The 23,516-nt window shown below is 41.4% G+C and overlaps 1 protein-coding gene across 1 annotated transcript in view; it reads right to left on the bottom strand.

The window, feature by feature from the left end:
* Positions 1–23,516, bottom strand: part of UTP20 (UTP20 small subunit processome component) — a 64,900-nt gene that overhangs the window by 21,331 nt on the left and 20,053 nt on the right. Inside the window, exons 21-42 of the mRNA XM_054081791.1 lie at positions 22,412–22,652; positions 21,242–21,454; positions 19,344–19,434; positions 17,590–17,675; positions 16,901–17,026; positions 16,187–16,353; positions 15,405–15,613; positions 12,722–12,865; positions 10,649–10,728; positions 9,533–9,759; positions 8,420–8,564; positions 7,884–7,971; positions 6,402–6,545; positions 6,087–6,137; positions 5,841–5,993; positions 5,141–5,296; positions 4,608–4,748; positions 3,585–3,722; positions 2,651–2,790; positions 2,070–2,149; positions 941–1,230; positions 330–469 (exon numbers count right to left, since the gene is read on the bottom strand). Of these exons, the coding sequence (XP_053937766.1) occupies positions 330–469; positions 941–1,230; positions 2,070–2,149; positions 2,651–2,790; positions 3,585–3,722; positions 4,608–4,748; positions 5,141–5,296; positions 5,841–5,993; positions 6,087–6,137; positions 6,402–6,545; positions 7,884–7,971; positions 8,420–8,564; positions 9,533–9,759; positions 10,649–10,728; positions 12,722–12,865; positions 15,405–15,613; positions 16,187–16,353; positions 16,901–17,026; positions 17,590–17,675; positions 19,344–19,434; positions 21,242–21,454; positions 22,412–22,652 (3,250 nt within the window). The remainder of the gene's footprint in view (positions 1–329; positions 470–940; positions 1,231–2,069; positions 2,150–2,650; positions 2,791–3,584; positions 3,723–4,607; positions 4,749–5,140; positions 5,297–5,840; positions 5,994–6,086; positions 6,138–6,401; positions 6,546–7,883; positions 7,972–8,419; positions 8,565–9,532; positions 9,760–10,648; positions 10,729–12,721; positions 12,866–15,404; positions 15,614–16,186; positions 16,354–16,900; positions 17,027–17,589; positions 17,676–19,343; positions 19,435–21,241; positions 21,455–22,411; positions 22,653–23,516) is intronic.

The following is a 23,516-nucleotide window of genomic DNA, read 5'->3' as shown; positions in this document are numbered from 1 at the left end:
TCAAAGCCAGACTCACAGAGAGGCTTTATAGCTATACACACCCCTACTGTCTTTCAAGACACTTTACAGACTATCCTTTTTTTCTGTACACTATCCTTTCCACAGCTCTGCCACCCTTACATCTTTATTCTTTCAAACTTGGCGTTACTAAAGTCCAATGCTGACAGTGAGGAAAGTCACTAGGAAAACAAGTTTACAAAAGAAGTATTTAAGGACTGTTACGATGCCCCTCTTGCATTTAGCCCTGTACATAACCATAGCTTGAGAAAGGTGCCTGCACTCATTCCCAGCACAGTGAAAAGCATTTAAGGAGCTCCAACAAGATTTACCTTGGAAGGTTGGCTTCCATCACTTCTTGGGGAAGACACTGCATCATCCTGACCATTGCAAAAGCTAACGGAATACGAACTACCTCGTCATCATTCACAACGTTGGATTTCACAAGCTTGTGTTCATCATCTCTTTTAACCTTTTTAAGACAGAGCATGACAAAATGCATTATTAATATACATAAACAAATCTTTTTTCTCAACAAATCCTTGTCATCAAGGCAGGTTGCTGTCTTCTGCTGACTACAGGAAAAACCCAGACAGCTAAAGCACAGGTGAAAAGAATCCTCGTGTTTTCAATATAGACACTAAGTTGGGTGCTAGCAAGTGGCTGAGAACTTTTCAACAGACTGCACAAAGTGAATTGTTTCACTTGTGATTCAAGCCAGAAGGAAGCAGGGAAGAGAAGACATCACACCCACACTGACCAGAGGGTCTGTTAGTAATCTTAATGACACCCTCTTGATGAACCCTCTTTTGTGCTTTCAGGTGGACTCCTTCCAGTTGCACCCTATTTCTTTTTTTCATGTGCTGCCTTTCCACTTTGAAGTAGCACCTCAACCCTTATAGTAGCAACACTGCAAAACACCTTTCCAAAGCCAATTCCTTACCTTTGCAACAATACACCTGTGCAATTTAGGCAAGATGTTGACTGTAACTGTATCTTGAATGTGTTTGATTAGACACTCCAGTTCCTCTTTATTTCGAGGTAAGAAACAAACAGGTTTGGTCACTTGCTCAGCATCTTCAGGTGTCTCAGCTGCACGCTCAGGTTCTGCAGGCTTCTCAGGGAGATTCTTGCCTTTGTTTTTCTCAGCCACTTCCTCTTCCCCATCACTCTGCTCCAGCTCCATAGCTTCTTCAGCCTCCACCACTGGCTCAAGGTCCATGGCTGCAATTTCTGTTAAGTAATTATCAAAAGCACAGGTAAATATAGGTGGTCACAAAAATCAAGCCCTTAAAAAAAGACTCTTGTGATTACTTCTGTTCCGGACAAAGCTCCTACTTATCATCAGCAATAGCAAACAATCAGTAAGCATCAAAGTTGCTTTCCTGGATAGAGAAGCTCTGACATGCCATTTTCTGTCAATCACCCCTCAGGGCTGGGTTTAACGCACAGACTAGGTTACTCTTTGGTTGAAGTCCATAAAAAGCTTAGCAAAGGTCAGTGTGCTTGAAGCTTAGAGAACTGCTGTTCACCTACATTTGAGAATTTCACAAGGTAAGAGGTACTGACAAATACAGCTGTGAGACATGCTCCTCCTTCCTCAGAATATCCCAAATGCTAAAACACATAACCACAATGGTGAAGAAGCCAAAGACGTCACTGCTTCCCATGAAATAGCAGGGGAACCAAAGACAGGACATACAGCACCCTGGTTAGGCTGCAGATAACAATGAGAGAAGCCAATATCAAGGAAAAAAACTTCAGATGTGGCAGCAGCAACAAGGGTGGATACAGACCTCGGACAACAACCCAGATTTGCATACACCCAGCCTGGGCTGTTTCAGCTTATGGCCTGGGATAGAGAAGGTTCTTCCCACCCCTTCTCACTGTGTCAACACACAGGAAGACAGTCTGCGTTGCTCCTGAGATGGTAAGTCAAAACTAGCTTTCCAAAATGCACATTTTAAAAATCTGCGAGTAGCTAACCTCAAGAGTAAAACACACTATTTTGATTTAGCTGCACTTTGAGCAGTCAGAGGTAGTGTTTCTACAGTTAGGAGCAGAAAGTTCACCTTGGTTCTCGATGGTCAGAAGCTGCTTTTCAAGTGTTTCATGGTCAAAGTGAAAGGCTTCCAGCACTGTCTCTAACAAGCTGTGGAAGGAAAACACAGAGACATCAGCTCATGACCCAAAAAGGAGAAGCTGCATCACCCAACACAATGGAAAACCTTACAAGAGCTTTTAAAAAAAAATCAGAGTTGGTGACAGTGGAGCTTAAGTTTATCCTGAAGTGACAAACTAGGAAATAAAAACTGATTGCTTTTCAGTTAGATGCATTCAGTGACCTAGCTCACTGTGAAACCCCACAGACAGTGGTACTGGAGCAATGGAGATGTCCCAGGAGCAGAAGCTCCTAGCACTGATATGCATTAGCGAGACAAAGCGTAAGAAAGCAATGAGCTGTTAATCCTTCATAGCTCAGTCCAATCAAACTGCAAGGCCATGCCTAATTTCACTTGCACAAACCCCCTTCAAAGTGGGCAATCTCTCATCCCAATGAAGAGGCTAAAATCCAAGTGATGCTCCTTAAGACACTGGATTTTGCCTTGCAGTCTTTGGAGGAACCTAGAGTAGCATTGCTCAGAGTACTTACCTGACTCCCAGCTTTGGACTGATCTGTCCTGTTTGCAGAACATGGATGAAATGCTTTAAGTGGTACAAGTACGCTGACCACGAGAGGTGCCGGCAGACAGCTCCAATAACTTCAACTGAGGCTGTTACCATATTTTCATGCTGCTCAAACGATAAATTCAGTTGCTGTTAACATTCATGTTGAACATATCTCTAAAGCATACTTTACGCAAAGTAAGAAGAAGCAATGTCTGTCTAGTGGGGACACTTGGTATTCAGCTCTTTTAGATCTCCTCTCAATCACCAGGTGAAAAATTAAATAAAATCACAGCTGGCCAAGCAGATCTCTAGACCTACTTCTTCCAAAATATTTCATCACACGTTTACCTTTTCTCATAACTACATCTATACGCTTCACTTATTCACTGTGTGAAGAATTAAAAATCAGTCAAGATATCTAACCACAGACACGTGGCACATTGCTAAGCTATGCCATTCAATTAGAAGTACACGATTAAACAATTTCTGATGCAAAACAACATATGTTTGTTTCTTCACTAAAGTTTCAATCAATATATTCTGCTGCCAAGCAGTGACTAATCTTACAACTGAACAGGAAGAGAGCAGTTTGGAGACAGAGGCAAAAAACTAATAATAACCTAATTACAAAAAATGCAAACAAATATAACCCCAAGTGAAAAAACAAACACCAACCCTAAACAGTTAAGAGATCTACATTAGAGAAACAGGACAGGTTTAGCAGATATAGGATTGGGCCCAGACTGCAACTTCCAAAAGCTCTTTCTGCCATCAGAAGAAGCACAGCACTCTTGTCTGAAAGGGGAACACTCACTCCACAAACCTATCAGCCTTTTAAAGTCATTAGGCTTTTAGGGAGAATGGTATAGAAGAAATGTGAAAATCTTCAAACGGATACATTCAATTGAAAAGCCTACCTTAAGCATTTTTTCATTAAAAATGGCAGTAGTAGCATAAGGCATGATGTAGTTCTGGAGGGATTTAGAAGACAGCACAAGCTTTTGTTCAGTAAGCTGCTTAGCCAGTTTCCTCAAAGCTCGTGCCCTCCTGTGGATCTGAGACAAGCATAAGAGACAGTGAATGAGATGGTGCTTGAGTCTACAGCTAGCACATACTTTAGGATGTTTTGAAAATGCTCAAATTTTAAGTAATGGCATATGCATATTATGGCCATTTCCAAGGGCAAGCCATGCCTTTTCCTTTAGTCTCTGGGCATTCACTAGCCTTTTGCCTCAATAAATACTCCAATGGGATGTTTCACTGTGAATCCACAATCATAACACTGTCATCTTCAGGTATCAGACAATGGAGGCAACTGATACAAGATGAGAAGACCTAATAAAATTACAAGGAAAATAATTAAACTCTCTATATAACTACAGATGTAGCAAAGGCTTTCTCTGATTGCACCTCTGAAAGCAGGAGAAATGCTGTATTTTAATACTACAAGAAAGATCAGGCTTTGTGGAACATTTATATTAAAAAAGTCTGTGAATGAAAAGCAGCTGCAGAGCCTCTGAAACAGGAAACATCAGGAAACAGGCTAGACAAAAACAAAAAGACCAGTTTCCTGGTTATATCAGAGGGATCCTCAGAACACTGTTGCTGACTCTGGGTTGTATCCCACACAGGTTGTAACACAGAGTTGCCCACTCAAAATTACGAACACTCACTTAAAATGAAAGCAATTCTTTTAGCTACATTAGAAAGAGACATAAACCAGTGCTGCTAAATTATAACCCCAAGAAATTCCTAGACAGAAATATAACTTTCATTCACAATCACCCATGTGATGATGCCCACAATCTAGATTTTTAATAATAGCTAATGATATATGTTCAATTTCTCTGCAAAGACAGTGCACAGATGTTTTTGAAAATATTACCTCACATCAAAATGTTTTTTGCTTTGGCACAGGAAGAATGCCTGTTGCCTTTTACCTGCATATGTTTCATGTTCTCAAAGAAGTCCATGTCGGGATCGTGGCGGTTGGTCAACTGGACCATATCCTGGAATTCAGGATTTGCTGGGAACGTTTGAATAAGACAGGAAAGCAATGATGTGTAGTCCTGCTGGACGCTCTGCAAACAGCAAGCAGTCAACATTAAGTACCCCTTGGAGACATTGTTACACACTTCTCAGAATAGCAAGGCTGTCATTTATAAGCTCTTCAGGTCAGCAAGTTCCATTCTTTGGTAAAAGCAAATACACCTATAGTTTGGACTGCATATAAATTAAAGCTTTCCCTGCAAAGCACAAACTACAACTAAGAAAAGCTTAACAAAGGCAAAGAAATACAAGACAGCTGAGTTTTATAACTTTTTAGATTTTTATAAGGTTTAAAATGAAGGGCAAGTTTACAATGGACTTCTTAGTCCAGGAAGGAACTTGGAGAATGCATCCATAAAATGTCTCATATACCCTAGTGTCCTGAAGACAGCTTGAGATGTGTAATCAGATAACACTGCCTTACCTCAGTCTTACTCTTCAGACCCCTTCTCACAGACTCCAGGAGAGTGTGCTGGATTAGCTCCTTGTAGTCATCTTCTGTGTGGTTGATTTCTGCTAGTCGGTGGATAAAACTGGTCAAGCAGAGGCTTGCGTTGTCACTAAGAGCCATATCCCCTAGCTGAGTGGATGAAGAAATTGTATCAATGAGTCTGGATATGACGCCTTTCTCTCCTCAAAAGACTGGACTGAACAATACTGCTGGACGCAACATAACAAGGCCTGCAGAGATCCAGTAACTCTTGAGACCTTTCCTGTACAACTTCTAGGCCTGAATAAATGCCCACCCTTCCAACCAGGAAAAACTCTTTTATATTTACCAGTAGGCCTACACAATCAGTAAATGCTGCAAAAGAAAGAAAAGCAGCCTTTCAACACTGTAATAAGCCTTTTATACAGTACAAATTGACTGAACAGTTCCAGGGCTCACTGACAGAAAGATGCACTGCACTGGAGTAAGCCTTCTTGCTGCACTCTATTTGCCCTTCTGGACACACAGATGAAAAGGCAAGCAGACAAACTTAAAAACAGGTGTTTGTAAGAAGACTGAAATAATGCTTTCTGAATGTTATGCAGTGTCAAAATCCATTCAACAGAAATAACTGTGAAGTTAGATTCATCAGGACACATAACACACAAAGCAATAGAAGGAACATTCAGCCAACCTGGATGGTATAGAAGCAGTTGTGCAAAACGGGGATGAGGAAGTCAATATCCACTGCTTGCATTTCCTTGATGTGGGCTGTGATTGACTGGAATGCTGATAGACGTACATCAAAGTCAATATCATCGAGATGTCGTGGATCAAAGGCATTCAGCTAAGAAAAGAGTAACACGTTGTTCATGAAAAAGGCCTGAAACATGACAATATAATGTTGGGGAAAAAAAGTGAGCAAAGAAACTGCGCATACCTTAACAACATCAGTAATATATTTCAATTCACTGTCCAACTCAGATAAAGTCTAAAAAGAAACACAAAAGAACATAAAGATACAGGATTCATTATGGATGGAGTTTGATTTATTTGCCTTCCCTTACACAAAACTTTTACAAATTTTCATGCAGCTCATTAATTTCTATCTTATACAATTCTGTTACTTAATGGATGATGTAGATTAAAAGCTTCTAAGATCAGGTATAGCAAAGATAAATACTGCTACTTATTCTGTTCTTGATCTCTTAGAATATTTAAAAGAAGCACAAAAAGACACATAAAAATGCAATACCTGAAATACCAAGCACAACTTATGTCGTGAAACTTTGTTCTGGATGACAGAAAAAAGCTTTGCCAGTGGTTTGAGAAAGCTTGTAGGGTTTGAGCAATGCCTCAGCAAGTTTTGCACTGTCTCCAGAATGTCAATCTCTGTACCCTGAAAGAGATAGATAACTGTCAATAAATACTGAAACCTCACAAGGTTATTTCATTTCCTTAGGAAATATTTCAAGACATAGCGTCAACTTAACTAGTTTGCTATATTTTACTCAGATCACAGATACTGAATGAGAACAAAGAATTAGGATGACACACTCAATGTAATCATCAAATCTCTCAGAAGCAGTTGCTACCTTTCAATTAGACACGAGCAGCGTTAGAGAAGAGTGTGAACACAATGAAGCCTTTTTTTTTTGTGTCTTTCCTAAAACGGAGCTTTAAAAAGCAGTCTCTCTTTAACCTGTGAAATGAATGTTAACACCACCATATACTTGTATGACCTCCCTGCATGGAAATCATGTATGGTCCCCCAAGAATTCACAGATTTAAAAACCAAGAATACTCTGTGAACAATCAAATGACCATTTGCGAAGTAGAAGCTACAGTTTGCTGCCTAGCAGTTCTTTCTGCAAACCAAAACTCTCCTGGAGCAACAGCATATCTCTTAAGAAAAAACAAGACTCAAGCCTTGATCTAAGGATCCAGGCAATCAAGCTGAATAATCAATAGATTCATTCACTGTAGAAGGGACTGTATTTCTGAAAACAAGGTTTGGCAGCAAAGGAAACCCAAATAGTTTACCAACAGCCTTAGTGCTTTATTTATTTAATAGTTGACAAAAGTCTAAGCCATGGAGGGGGTCTGCTTCACTCAACCGTAGTCCATATGCTTTGTGTGCCTGAGGGATTTAGGGAAGTTTCAGTTCTGAGACACACTTCTGTAACCACAGACTCCTTAAGAATGGAAGGAGAACAGAATGGAAGTAGGAGATATAGGAGTGTGTTAATAGTACTATATAATATTTGCTTTTTGTCCTGCAACAGACCAATGTAGCACTGCCCTTTACACAGCATGTACTACATACTTAACCATATATATCCATATTGCTGTCCAGATGCTGTGGATTTGCAGTACACAAAATCAACAGCGAAAAAGAGCATTTATTTCAAAAACTGCAAGGAATTTGGTGGATTGACTGCAATGGCAAAGGAGGTAAAGACAGCATGCAAACTTCTGCAGACCATCCTCACGCAAGGAGGGGAGGGAGTCAGCCTGGGCACTGGCATCACAGCAAAGTACTTAGTGACTCGTACACATTCACATGCACTGGCATAGTGTTCTGAGCAGACTACAAACACATGGAAACTTAATTTCAGGCTAATAATGAGAAAAAACATGTAATCAACAAGACTTTTAATTGCATCTTGAATAAATATACTTTCTTTATTAAAAGAAAAATGTTTTTATTAGGGAGGGGAAAGTGATTTCTACCTACCTGCTCCATGTTAGTCTGATACAGGAACGGGAGGAGAAGGCTCACAAGCACTGAATTCTGACTCTTTTCTTGTATGAATTTGCTGATCCTACAGAATTGAGACAAGGTAATTTACTATTCTATATCAAACCAATCACCAGTATAGAGCAAAGAAGAACTCTGTCAGCACTAGTGCCATATCACAGGGTTTTGTTAGCCATTCCAGGTGAATAGAGCACACCCACCAAAATCACGGTACCAGCCTAAGTATTCAGTTCCACATGACAGCAGGCATTTCTGTACCTTTTCCTATGCCCAAAAGGCAATAGTTTTGGGTACCAGCAACAGAATAAGTTAGAATCAATTTCTAAAAACTTTTTGCCTCAGTCATCAGCAACTTGCAATGGTCAATGCCAGATCCAGGTATTGATAATTTCAAATGTTAAAAATTTAAACAGTTTGAGACACAATGTTTTTAATTTGGAATCTGTTATTAAAAGCCTCTTTCTTCCTCCTTCAAACTTTTTAACTGTTTTGAGCTCTAGAGAATCACTTACCTGGAAAGTATACTCAGCTCTTTGCTGACTTGAGCTCTATACTTCTTCTTTTTCACCTTCTCCACTTTTAACATTGTTTTGCTGAAGTACTGAAGTATGGCAGGAACATGAGGCAGAACCAAACGGCAACCTAGGCTGAGGGGCTCTGTAAGGGATACAATAGTTAGCAACACCCAACTCTGTGCTGCAAGCAACAGAAGGGAGATACAACACAAGCAAAGGGGGAAAACAGACAAAAGAGGTTTCATCAGTGGAAGGAAAAAAAAAAAATCTATGGAAGTTATGAATGTGCACAGCAAACAGCTGCTGGGAACATGCATCAGCACTTTCTGAGACCAAGTGTAACACGTCTGATCTGGGACCAAAGAAACTACAGAGAATAAAATCTCTCCTCACAGATTTCAGTAACAGCTCCAGCAACTGTGGGCTTACCAAAAGGTTGTGAGGAGGTTCCTCAAAGCTAGCAACCATCTCCTAAAATGGCTGGAGCATTTATGGCTGTACTTTTCTTCATTCTACTACTGACCTCTTGTGTAAATCAAAGCTGCCAGAAAAAGGGCACATTGATAAGTTCTCTACTTTCCACTACCTCTGAGTGTCACAGGTGAAGGAGGGCTCCATAGCATCAAACACAGCACACCACCCTTCCTATCTACCATTCAAAGATAGAAGGAATCAATGAGAGGTCTTCCTTGTCAGGGAGCACAGACTAAACATCAAAACGATACACGACAACGCGCATGCAGGAAATGAACCCTTATATAAAACTCGATGTTAGGCTCAGAGTCAAGTCAGCAATGTAGCTATTGAAGTTATACCAATCAAAGCTGTGCAGACAAAACAGGTCAACAACACAAACATTTTCCTTCTTCATAAGGAATTTCTCCATGCTCAGGACCCTGACACTTGAATGTGGTTCTTACCAGTCATTAGACAAGCAGGACTCTACAGTTCCCAAGCATGCCATGACAAAATAGTGCACTGATGTTTGCATCTCCACTGGAAGGTCTTCTTCCCCAGTATCCTCAGCCAGTGCAAAGGCAACCTCATCATAAAGTTACACTTCCATCAAAAGCACCCAGTGGGCCTCTCATGACTCTCACGCAGGCATACCTTCTGTCGCATCTCCAGTGACCATGACAACACAGTCAGTCACACTCAAGCTGGAAACACGCTCTGTAGGTTCAAAATCTGGGCTGTTGAGAAGACTGTCAGCTATGTCCATCACAAGACTGGATGTGGCCTCAGACAGGTTCTTGGCTGACAGCACGGCAAACACATTTGACAGTATATCACATTCTGGGTGATCTGGCTTCTGCTTGGCCAGCAAGGGGAAATACCTGAGAAAAAAAATACAAAAAAGGTTGGCTGAAAATGTAAGTTCAGAACTTTATTATTTTTTTGTGCAAAAAGTCAATCAAAAAGACAATGACTGTCTATCTCAAACAAGGAAAAAGTGAAAAAAAATCACAGAATGAGGGTGTCATGAAAAATAGAATGAATAGAGGTTGAGAGGTCATCAAGTCCATTTTCTTGCTTCAAGATAGCATCATCTAAATATAACCCTTCCTCCACAGATGTTTATCTAAGTCTTCTGTTATTCTGATCCAATACCATTCTTTTATAGAAGTTTGCATATAAGTTCTTTGTGCCTACAGATGAGGCACCTTAAAACAGGTATTGGATGACTCAGCAAAGGAGAAGCAGTGAATCTACAGAAGAGGCAAAAATCACTCATGACAGCCGAGTAGGAATTTCTCAGTTTCTGCATCATAAAAAACTCTCTTACAACTTTCAGTAGCAGAACCTCAGTCACAGATTCAGTGCCAAACCTGCCCTTCTTCTTTCATAAAAAGAAACAGAGAATCAAAAAACATGAATGAATTAATATATGGTAAAATTGACCTCCCAGCTCCCAAACTAATATGTCATTGGTCAAGACACAAACATATTTTAAGAAGCCAGCCCTCCACCTCACCCATTTTTTTCGTTTGCACTACATATCTGCTTGGTTGTTCATAAATGGCAAAACCAGTTCATTAAAAAGAGAGTAATTGCATAAGTTGGAAAGCTTCACAAGTGCATCAGGACTGCTATCAAAAGAATAACAGTCTAATAGAAAAATAAAATATGGGTTTTGACACAATTATTCACAGACTGTACATTTTATGACTATTCTTTTATCCTTGATTTTTGTGTACTTGGAAGCAATATTTATGCTTCACCTACCTGGGATTCTTACTCCAGATGTGAATGAGTTTGAGCAGAAAAGTTGGAGAATACTGACTCTCCGAAGCCAATCTGCAGACCTAAAGGAAGTAAAAATCAAATATCAATGCAACATGAATAGGTAAAGCCACTTAAAAACCTCACTACAATCTGTACTTTACCTTTTTTTAGAAAGCAATTTCATCATCATTTTTCCAGCTCCATCAGTATTTGTAGAATCACTCTTAGATTAATTTACTCTAATTTATACACCGTTCCAGATACCACTTTTGCCCTCCTCTTGGAACTGGCTCCCCATGGAGCCTCACAGTTGCTGCAGGGACCTAGCAACCTCTCCCGGACATGCCGATGAGATCTCAAGAGAAACACTCAAGATTCACTCCTCCCGTACTTCCTATACCCTGGCCACAGCACCTACCACACCAGCATCTGCTCTGTGTCTCTTCGGTCTCGCTGCTATAAAAGTGCCCTCTCTGCTCAGGGAGATGCTTGAGTACTGCACTGCACCCCTGGAAAGAGATCTCCTAACAGGGTTCCATGGCCAAAACAACCCCACCTAAGAGCTGCTCCTCCTTCATATGACTGGACACAGTCAAAAGAGAACCACCACATAGGTCTGGCTCCCTCCCCTCTGCCATTCTGCAACCCAACAGGCTGCATGCAACTCACACAGCTGGATTTCCACTCTGACCACAGCTGGACTGTCAGTAGGGCACAGTTAGTGAACACACAGGCAGGGGAGGCTCCAGTGCCTTTGAAGGCAACAGCACAAAGGTGCATGCGGGGTGTGGAATAGCTCTGACAGGCAGGTCTGACTGTCAAACCCAGGGTCTTAGAAAGCTTCTTCTCCTGCCCTCTCAGCCTTAAAAAAGGTAAGCACACAAGTCAAACGATTCTTCTGTCAAAACCAAATCTTCATGGAGTTCACTGGTAGAGACTTCCTCTAGAGGGAGCTTCTGGATTGTACTATCATCCAAGCTCCCAAACCAGCTCTGACTCCAGGCATTCTATCTAACAACTATTTCACATCTTGTTCAGATATATACAGCATTTCCAATACACAATGCTCCCCAAAAGCATTAAGTGCTTTGCTGACTTCAAGCCTGAACCACATGCTTGAACTAACTGCCTTGGGACTCCAGTAAATGTTCACTGCTTTGGCCACATGGCACCCCAGCCTTTAAAACACTCCAGAGATAAACTGGGAACAAAACAATTCCCTGTTGCTAAGCCCAGTGTAATACAGACCTATATGCACTGTCTAAAACTACTTTCTCTTCTGTTTGTCCACATACACATACTACACATCACATATTGTTACTGGTAGAGCAGAGAAACAGGGTACAAGCAAACCCTGTCTAGAAAAGCAGATCTGGGGTTGTGCAGACCACAACAGTTACTCCTGGTGCTCTTTGACAGGCTTCCTGCTGCAAGGAAGTTGGGCATTTCGATAACTCAAAAGCCAAAGTGGAAGAGCTCTGTTGGAGTCAGCTCATCTTGCTCAGTTACCGTTTGGGCAGAGGCGACTGCCTTCAGAGCAGAGACAACCCAGTACAGGCATTCCGTGATAAACCCAGTGCACTGACACTGCCAGCACAATTTAATTTTAAATACTGTGTGGTCTCTCTTCCTGTTCATCTTTTTCCACAAGCCTGCACTTTGTTCCTGTGCTCACACAGGACTCGCGGCAGGCGGGTACAAGAGCACACAGCCCACTGACAGAACTGTTACACAGAAAAGTAGCAAAGTGCACCTAGAAGTGATGAGTATTATTTTGCTCCCTGAAGCATGCAGGGAAGATGTCTGCTTCTGTGGTTAAAGACAAAGAAATGGCATCCATTTTGTTAAGATGAATTAATTTGTACTTTAGACTTTGAATTGATTATTACAGGACTAATTGGATGTAAGTCAAGAAACTGACCTTGCACAAACACATCAGAAATCCAGAATTTGTCTGAGGCCACATGCAATCTTGTGACAGACACAGCTGACATGACAGACTCCAATGCAGCTGGAGTTCTCTGCATGGTACATGTTACAGACAACCTGTTTAGAAGAACAAGAAATACCTACCTGAGGCCATACCACTGCATGGAAAACTGCATCAATCTCTTCCACGCTAAAGCTGTAGGTCTCATAATCAGAAAAAAACTCTGCTACAAGCTTGAGTCCAAGACGTCTCAAATTCTTCAGTGGATTAATGAACCTAGGTTGGACCTATAAAAACAAAACAAAATCCTACTAAGACCTCTGCAGAAGAACTACTAACAACTTGCTCTGAAATTAAATACAGCAATTCATTGACCACAGATACGACCTTTGCTGGAACTATCACAATGTTCTGCTTTCTCCTGTAAGCTGTTCACAGCAGCAATTCCCCTCTCACAGCTGACCTGAATTTTTTTAAGAGGTGCCTCTTCCTGCACTGAGTCACACAGGACTCCTTCAGCTCATCAAAATCCATGTGGACAGGTTTGCAGTAGCATCGGCCTTTTTAGGCAAAATGCAAAAAGCTACACCACAGCTACATTTCAGTCCTGACACTTAAATAATTCTGTTTTACACAGGAAAGGACCAAAATCAGCTCTCAAAAGTGAAGTTCTACTTTGCATACTGGGACTTACAGGGAAGAAATCAATAGACAAGGAGAAGGAGGAATAAAGAAGGCAAGAATGTGGATCACCTCCTACAGCAGCATTGCGGGGAGCACAGCATTTGGCTACGGGAGGATGCTTCTTGTACCTATTTAGCAGTTATGTTCCATAGCCTTTCTTGAGGGAAACATTTCAGCTAAACATGAAGTTATTCATGTACTGCTGCATTCTGGCTCTCCTCCCTGAGAAGGTCACTTGAGTAACCTAAATTATTTCCATACTGTGCAATGCAGCTCATAGCACAAACACACAAGGTAAGTCCACAGTGCAGAGGTACTGAACTCTAGTTTCAATAAAAAACAGAGCTGTGTCAGAGCAAAAGAAGGCTGCTGCTCAAGACTGGAGCTGCATCTTGAGTTCCTCAAGGCCTCCATTACATATCATGATCCATATAATGAATAAACACTTCCACTTCTTATTTTGGAAAGCTTTGGTGTCAAAGTCTCACTGAAAGTCATTAGAAATTTTTTATTCCATGTACCTACGGATTTTTAAGACACTACTGTCTACCATGCAATAGATGTCTATACTCCCTTTGTGCCCAAAACCACAGGTAAAAAGACCAAAGTGGGACCTCCCAAGCTATGCTGAATGTGTACTAATGGTATGCAATCAGCTTCCAAGCAGCAAATGAGCTGGTTGAAGGACCAAAGACAGCACAAATCAGGCTGCTACTGCTAAGGCTGACTCCCAAGCAAAACAACTTTGGATCTCCCACTGTTCAATTGCCACAAAAGCAGTCATCTGAGATCAAATCTCGAAGAGGACAAAGAAACTCAATACTAAAAACAATCAGTAGGAAACCGTAAATGAGTAACTTAGCTTAAAATGATCAAAGTTGACGTTTAACTCTCCAGGCAGTATCAGCTTGCAATAAATTACCCTCAAATTCCAAGAATGTCTTCTAATCATTAGGCAAGATAAACAAATTTCTCACACTTTTTCTTGAGCTTTTAACATCTCATGGGCTAATGAAGTGCTAAATTAAGTTCAGACAAATGACAGACCGTCACTCCACACACAATGATGATGTAGTAACCCTGGCAAAACGTGACTAACCCAGTAACGAAAGAAGCAGCTTCTAAAGCTCCTTTCCCAGTTTAAAATATGTAGGCACATGCAATCCATTGCTTAAGTCAGACTGTGGGACGCTACTGTCCTAAAATCTGTCCATCCTCTTCATAAACGAAGACAGTTACAAGGTTCTGGGCAGCTTGGAGGCAACCATGGGAGCCTGGATGCTGCCTAACTGCAAGGGGTTGCTTTGTTTGATGGACTGTTTTCAAGGCAAGTTCTAACCATGAATGCTCACAGATGGGTGTTGGCAAGAACAAATGTGCATGGTGACAAAGCACTCATTACGTAACACTACTTGCTCAGTCGATCATCACATAATTCCATTCAACATAACAGTTGCTCAGCCTATTATATCATAATTCCCTTCAACACTGCAGCAATGACGGTGCAGTTTGCTTGTTTCGTACCTAATATTCGATCAGGCTCTGCACTGGATCACACGAGCTTTCCTTTTCCTATTTGGATTGAAGCGTGGCAAAGACACTGCTTTCAGAAAGACAGAAAAGTGTCATCGCTTCCAGAGAGCTGGCAACAGACCTCAGCTAGCTTGGCTAGAGCCTAAGGATCTTTGTGCTGCTCTTCTGGGCTCAGGGCAGCAGAAAGCAGACATCCCCCATCTTTAAGTGTAGCCAATCTTTAACAGAATGTTTTTCTTACCTGACCCCTTCTGCATGTACAGCCACTGCACAGGAAGCGAAAAACATTCACAGCACTCTACAGATACCTGGCTGAAACCCAAATTGTCTGGACACTGGATTAGCATGACTACTCCTGATACAGAACTAAACGTGCTTCCAGTGCGCTGAAAGCACTGCTGGTAGCTGTGTCCTCCCTGTAGCACTTTCACACAAATATCATTGGCCTCTATTTTGGCAGACATTTAATTGCTAAGTTTCACTACACACTGGCATTAAGTTTGTATTTTACCTGAATCAGTGAAGGTGTGTGTACACGTGCAAGCTAAGTCGGGGAAGAGGGAAAGGAATTTAATTTACATGTTTGTATACAGTTTGCCTATGTTGTACCTTCTCCCTTTGCTGGAGGATGCAGGATACCACAGCTGTCATGCAGAGCAGAATCTGTAGAATTTCAGGCAGGTACTGATGGATCAAATGTCCCATGTTTTTCAACACAACCTCAAGACCATTGAAGAGGCTATGCTGACGCCCAAGAGGCAGGACTTTAGCTAAATCCAACTCTGACATGCTTCGAAGCACTGCAGTCTGGCAAGGCCCTGCAACAGGCAAAGTGAGAGCACCTTATCCAGAGAAACATCATGAAGATATCCACTACCAAAAAGAATTTTCAATCAAAAATAATATAATCTGGCCTTACGTTACAGATCCTCAATTTAGCTTTTTAAATAAGGACAGCTCTGGGTCTCCATCTCTCTGAGGCACTAAGACACCTCCCACTGCTACAGTATCAGAGTACTTTCAACCTCTGCTTATTACCATCATACACTGGTTAGCCTGTGATACTGGTGATTGGTCATTCCTGGTCTTACTTGGGCAGCTATGGCATGTCATAGCTGCCTAAGTTTTTTCACATGTTTTTCTGTCAGTCAGAAAAACTGTTTATGGCTAAACCGTCACACCCTGGACCTGTAAAACACAGCAATCCTGCTTTGTAAGAAAAAGTTCAGGGGAAACCCAGTATTTATCCCAAGTTTACTTTCATCCTTTCATCTTCCCAAGGCACCATTACAGACAAACTGGAACACGTAACAGTACTAAGTGTGCTAATCCTCCCACATATCTACAGGACAGGAATTACCACACTCCCAGGTTCTACTGCCTGTACCTACCATTACTGAATTGCTTCACAGCTTCAAAGAGTAGATCCAAGAACATTCGTATCTCTTCTGGCAGTGAGCCGGCAAGAAATCGCAGAACAATTGACATGCGAGTGCCCGCTGCAGACTTGCCCTGTGTTTTGCTCCCTGTTTTGTTTCTCATTCTCCCATAGAGAATCCTTCAAGAGCCAAAAAGAAGTTGCATTAGCTTTCAGCAAGCCATCTGCTTCCTAGTCCTTTATTCTGCAGAAGAAACTCCCATTTAAAAATATTCTCTACTGAGAGCAAGCTGAGTGGAATTCGCCCCCTCAGGGTCTCCACTGAATTACTACACACTGCCCAGAACCATCACAGTGAAAGATGAGCTTCTGCCACTACAATGGAAGCTTTGCTGGACACTTCAGATATAAAACTAGTTATCCGCATGATAACCTGCATCACTGTATCTTAATAAAAGTAAGTGGCAACACTCTGTGAACTGAAATGTTCTCACAGTCCTCTGTGAGCCTTAGCAGAAACGGTATTCACCGTATTCATGCTGCTTTTAATGAAAACATTGTTTGCATAACACATTACATAAATGATGTCAATAAGGAAACCATACAGAACATCACAAACCATTAATCATAGGTTAGTCTCAACTGTTTAGAATGAGAAGCAGCAGCATTACAGCTCTGCTCATGGCATGTTGATATGAAATTTTTACACCTGCACTTCGTGACGCACCTCATAAGAACAGGAATGAGATCTGGTCGATGCTCCATTTTTACTACTGAGGTCTCCTCAGAAATACTGAAATGGACTATTTCTTCTTTGAAAGTCTTGTCCTCCAGTAGCCTTTGCAAGTTCTCCCTTAGAGTAATAAACATTATTTGAGGGCAGGTAGGGATTATAAAAATAAACAGACATACATATATGCACCTATGTCTAATTACCTACAAATCTCATCCACGCTATATAAAATAAAGTACTATTTATTCCCACCTTTTTATGACAATATAATTTAAAAGCTAGCAAGCTCAAGCTTTTTATGTAGGAGAGTACCTTCTGGACACATTCTGAAGAGATTATTCAGCCACAAACTACAGTTTTACGTTGTCATTTTCTCTGAGTGGTTATAAATCATCAGTATGAAAGACTTCCTTGAAAACAATGCAACTACTAAGCATACACTGTTCTGGAACAGAATGAAAGTGTTGCCGTCTTCTCGTAAACAAAAGAGAGAGACTGACCAACCCTCAAGACCTTACTTCCTGTTTCAGATAGGAAATACACAGCTGGCTAAAATTACAATTTATACATACGTCTTCAACAAATACAGAAAAGGCACTCTCTCTGAGGCAACTGACCCGAGCAGGCTTCTGATACGACAGTAGGTTCATTCACCAATGTAAAAATAATATAAAAGATTTTACCTGTATGGCAGTAGATGAGGATGCTTGTACGTCATTATGCAGTCAAGAGCTATTCTCTGTACATTCTGGTCTTGATGGGACAGTAACTGCAAGAGACACGAGAAAGAAAGTGAGTCCCTATCTAGAAGACAGAAGAGCTTACTGAAAATAGCGAAGCAACCCAAAGGCTCCAAGCTCATGAGGGTTTTGGTCTATCTTATGGAAACAGAACGTATGTGTTGCTAGTATAAAGCCAAGATGTGAATACAAATCATCACTCATAAAAAGCGGACATGATTGCTGGTAACTCATATACACTTCCTCCACATCTACATAGGATAGTCATAATATTTGGTATTTCATAATTCTCCTTTGGACCACTGTCAGCTTGAGTTTTCAACCTCCCAAAACCAGTTATGAGTTGTATATCTGGGAAGACTGTATTAAAAAGCACACTACCCAAACCAACCCAAGACACCTCTATTTCTTTCCTGTGACAAAAACAATACACTCAAAAATATATAATATATAAGATTTATATATTTATATAAATATATAAGATTTATATATCTATATAAATATATAAGAGTTATATATTTTATATAAATATTTATATAAATATATAAGATTTGCGCTCTCTTGAAGATGACTTCTCATAATCAAGGCACTAAAAAAATACAGATCATTTCCCCAAGTGGGATCCTTATCAGTTTTTAAGTCTCCTACCAAACAGCAAAGGCTAGAATCATCAAAGGTCACTTTGCCATGATATCCCTATGCCCGGTGGACACACCAGCCATGAAAACACATGCTATGACACAGAAATGGCAACCAGTAAGTGATGAAGTAATCTCTCTTCTCGTATCAGGCTGTTCTTGACATACCATTTTGACTTCTACACACCCACTCAAGATTTTCCCACGAACAAAGTCAAGCAAACAATGGACCACCTCTTTGCCTAAGCAGAACTCTGAGGCTGACCAAAACAGAGAGAATGCTCATTAGAGATTCTCAGATACTAACGAAAGGACCTTTCAATCCTCACACCAAGTGTGAAATCCACCAGGTGAAACCCAGGAAACTCACAGTTTCATAGCATTTAATGCAGTACTACAGCCCACTGACTGCAGCCTCAGAGAACACAAATTAGAGCAACACCAGTATCTGAACATTTCCACAAATCGGGAATCAACAAAATCCATTAAAATTAATAAAATATCCTTTTAAGGAATGTAGGATAAAGACTTAGAATCCTTATTCAGAGTAATATTTTTGACAATTCCTTAACGGAAATCCCTCAAAAAGGAATCTTATCATACTCACTATTCCTCAAGAAGAAACTGTGTGGGTTTTTTGATGCAAAATGATCTGTTGTTCACACTGAATACACTCTTCGTAGACAGAACAGTGTAGGACAAGGAAAAATCTCCACAGGTCTTCCCTAAGCTTTGGACTCAAAATCCTCTTCTAGATCCTACTGGGCAAGTGGAACAGACTCCATCTACAGCCACTCCTCTGCCTTGCTAAAGACTACTACTTGTTTGCTGCCAGATCTGTTTGCATGAGCCACTCCTGGCAAACTAAGCCAGGTATCTCAAGCAGGTTTTTGCTAAAGAGGCTCGTTTCAATTGAAGCCCTCTCAAGGACAGCTCATTTTTCAAGCTATTGAGTCTAGCTTCAGAAAACGACAGGTTTCTGCAGTCTCAGAGACAGCATTCAAATCAGAATGAGTTCATTTATTAGAAGTAATTCTAAAAGCCAGCAAATAGCATCACCTGAATATACAATGCGTTCAACTTCTGCTCCAGAAACAACGAACGAGGATTGGAGAATTTAGAGAAAACTTTTAAGTGAGCTATTAGTTGCCTGTAGAACAAAACAAAAAAAAAATTGTTTATATGACCAGATGAGACAATCCTGCATCATCATAAATAAATGGGGAACTTTTATTAAAATTGATTAGCAAGAAAGAAAAAAACTCCTAACAACACAAGAGGATCTCAAGTCTATAGACCTCCATTACAGACACAAAAGGTATCCTACTCCCTCTCCCAAGCAGCTCCTTCCAGATGCCATGTCACTCCACAAGAAAGGCCATCTCCTCAGTAGCACCAGATAGGCTCAGCTTTTAATAAGAAAGGAATACAGTCATGATGCCGCTTACTTCTCTCTGCCAGCCCAGCCCACATCATTTGGTGAATTTACCTCTTTATTTATTCACTTGTCCTTAACTGGTGCCCATTTTGCTCCTATCAACATGTAAGGCTGCATTTAGCCAGTCTGTACTGGACTTAAGCGAGGCTGCAAGCACAGATGGGAGTTAGTTCCTCTAAAAGTGGCTGTGTTAACCCACATCTGCTCCAGCTCCACTTTGTGGGAGGGGAGAGAGGTGTCCAGGACAATGAAGAATGAAGGTGTAAGATGTCCTCTACCATATGCACAGTGGGGCTGTCAGAGGCTGTCCTCATCCAACTGCTCTCCCGGTAATTTACACTGACTTCTCCAGATACTTAGCTGGGCCACCCATCTTTGTTGCTGGGCTCAGCCGAAGGATGAGCATGATGCTTTCTGGTAATCCCCTGCTGAGATTGGGGCAGGCACATGGGTCCTCCTGCTGCCTCAGCCAGAGCTCGGGGGCTGCAGGGTGCAGGCACAGGCCTGAGTGCATGAACTATCCAGGGTGAAGATGAAGGGAGGTCACTCCAGAACTCATTAACATGCCTCTGGTAAATCTTTTATGCCTTTGTTACTGCTACCAGGAACTAGTGTTTCCACTTAACTATATGGACATTTTGAGATGGAGGTTGAAAATAAAACCTAAAAAGAATCTTGGACTGTCACTGTATTTTAAGTGCTGCTAATTTGCAGATCAAGACAGAATCTGGTAATAAAATGAAACACCTACAAGACACCTGGGATTAAATGGCAGTTTGGGTTACATATCAAATACTTGTCACATTCCAATATGTAAGTTGACATTTTGAAGTCCTCTGTCATTACAGGGGCCATCCTTTGCAGAAAAAGTGGCAGAACACAAATCTTTCTGATGTACATGTAACAGGCATTTGACAGAGGTCATCAGGGCAAAAAGACTCTGATCTGAGAAATTGAGGAGAATCCAAATGAAGAGAACTGCAAACAATAGCATTACAACAGCATGTTGTAATGTTAGCTTCAGTCCAAAACACCATCAAGTAAAAATCTTTGTCCTTAAGATGTCCACGACCAAGATTTATGACAGGAAGGCAAAGGCAGAACCCCAGTATTAAAATATCTAAATAAAGAGTCTCATTTTTCAAAGTGCTTGGTAATCTCCACGGTTTTAAAAGACCAACAGATGCATACAGAGAAGCCAGGGGAATGCAAGTACAGTGGCCCCTGAGAAGTTCAGACTGGCTGAAGAATACCACACTATTTTTGCTTAGAAGTAACACAAACTACAGACTGTCAGCAGGTAATGAGATAACAATAAAGCCTGGGCCAGGGTCTTTGGATGTTTAGTACTGTGCAGGCAGAGATTCTGACTCTAAAGCGCACATAATCCACTGAAAAATTATGAAGTGCAAGCAAAAGAAAAAGGAATATATATCAAAACTTAGCTTTCATCCCAACATGAGCTGCTGAATCTGCCTTTATGTGAAAGCACTAGCAAGACACAACTAAAAATACTTACTTAGCAGCAGCTCTTCTTGTTTTCCTTTTTGGTAGTCCTACAGTAATTCGTTCCCCTTCTTCCTTTTCTTCTTCTTCCTCCTCCTCCTCCTCCTCCATAGCAACATCATTCACCTCTTCACTGGGTATTTCTTTTGCTGCTACTGTACCACCAATTTTCTTTCTAAGATCCTGAGATGGAGCCACTAATGAATCTGCTGGGTAGTACTCGTTTCTGTGGTGTTTTTTTTTTCAAAAAAGAAAAAAGAAAGGAATTAAGAAGCACAGCATTTTTCAGGGTTTTAGGGCAACAAAAATCTCCATGATCCACCACTCTCATTATTAATGGCATTGTATCTTGGGACACTATAGGGCTAAAACTTCCCCAAGAAGCGTGTTTCAGCAAGTATACGCTTGTTTGCCTGCAAGCTGCAGACATAAGGCAGTGACCAAATGCACTAAAGGAAACTGGAGGTACCAGGTGGAGAGGAGAAAAGAGACAGAAATCACTGACTAGAGGTCTGTAAAGAGGTTATGTGAGGGCACGTGGGTTGTGTTTGCTTGCGTGGTCAAGTGAACAGAGAGTAAGGCAGCGTGACAGGAAGTGAGGAAACTAACCTACTATAGTATGGTTCAGCTCTTCCAGGCAGGCAAGCAAACATAGGTTTTCTAACAATAGAAAAGATCAGAAACCTTCCCCTGCCATGAGTTCACATCTACCCCATGTGCACTGAAATATCTGACACGCACACATGCAAGCACTGCTGTGCTCCGTAGAGGGGGAGGAAATTGAATCAGCCTCTAATAAACACAGTACCTTCCCTTTCTTGGGGGAAAATATTTTGGTAACTCTGTGATTTCAATTTCAGATATATTTTCATTTAAAAAAACCCTGATCTTTATTTCCTCTGAAATCACTCCCTAGTGGAATAAATTAGACTGTTATAGTGGCAAGTCAGCAAATGAGAGACTTGAGCAGCAGAAACGTATGGCCAGTTTCATTTCTGCCTACTTCTTGTGCGGTGTTTCTAGTAGAATCAACATTTCAATCAAAGGTTATCTGAACTGGAAATAGACATCACATCAGCCGTGCATTCAGGAAATAAAGTCTCTAATGGGATAGCCATATTCTTAATACTCAGCAACACATTGAAAGCAGTGTCCTCTCAAATGAAAAGTAAGGTTTACTTACCTAATAAATCTCAAAAGAAGGGGGGAAAGTTCCCTTGACCTAGGCTCCACCCTGTCTGGAAACTTATCCAGTGCTTTCCACAGTAGCAAACGGAAGTTTGTGTGGTCCAGCCGCTCACTGCAGTCTGTCCTAGTCCTCAGCTGCTCCAGGAAGACAGTCCTCACACCTCCTTCTGGCATCTCGCTTTCTGTTTCAGCAATGCTTTCCTCCTGTTCATCTAGTTCATTTTGCAGCTCCATTTCTACAGAACAGATGAAGAAAATCTCTTCAGCTTAGTTTATAATCTTCAGCAGCAAGCAAGTCCCCCATTACAGAAATAATTCTTTTGGTGACATGTACCTGTCTGCATTTAATGCTGAGCTGAAAGACCCACATTGCTTACAAAGCATTCTAGGATGCCTTACAGCCCTGAAGCATCTCAGATAAACTCATTTCTCTTTAATAACAGAGAAGTCCACAAATGGCTGTGTGCTCATGGCTCTGGCATAAAATCACAGATTCCCTGCACATGTGCAGCAGGTTGAGGGAGGTGATTCTGCCCCTCTACTCCACTCTTGGGAGACCCAACCTGGAGTATTGTGTCCAGTTCTGTAATCCCCAATGTAAGAAGGACATGGAGCTGTTGGAACAGGTCCAGAGGAGGGCTATGAAGACAATCAGAGGGCCGCAGGACCACTGCTATGAGGACAGGCTGAGAGAGTTGGGGTTGCTCCACCTGGAGAAGAGAAGGCTCCAGGCAGACCTTGTAGGAGCCTTCCCCCCACCTGAAGGGGACCTACAAGAAAGTTGGGGAGGAATTTTTTACAAGGTCATGTAGTGACAGGATTAGGAGGAATGGCTTTAAATTGGAGGAAGGAAGATTTAGATCAGACATAAGGAAGAAGTTATACACGATGAGAGTGGTGAGGCACTTTAAGAGGCTTCCCAGGGAAGCTGTGGATGCACCACACCTGGAGGTGTTCAATGCCAGGCTGGGTGGGGCCTTGGGCAGCCTGATCTGGTGGGAGGTGTCCCTGCTCATGGCAGAGGGGCTGGAACTAGATGATCTTTAAGGTCCCTTCCAATCCAAACAATTCCATGATTCTATAAGTAACCCTCAAGAGCA

The sequence above is a fragment of the Cuculus canorus genome, chromosome 1, assembly GCF_017976375.1.
Source record: "Cuculus canorus isolate bCucCan1 chromosome 1, bCucCan1.pri, whole genome shotgun sequence".
Taxonomy (NCBI): domain Eukaryota; kingdom Metazoa; phylum Chordata; class Aves; order Cuculiformes; family Cuculidae; genus Cuculus; species Cuculus canorus.
The sequence above is the reverse complement of the archived record's forward strand: the minus strand, read 5'-3'. Positions and strand labels throughout refer to the sequence as shown.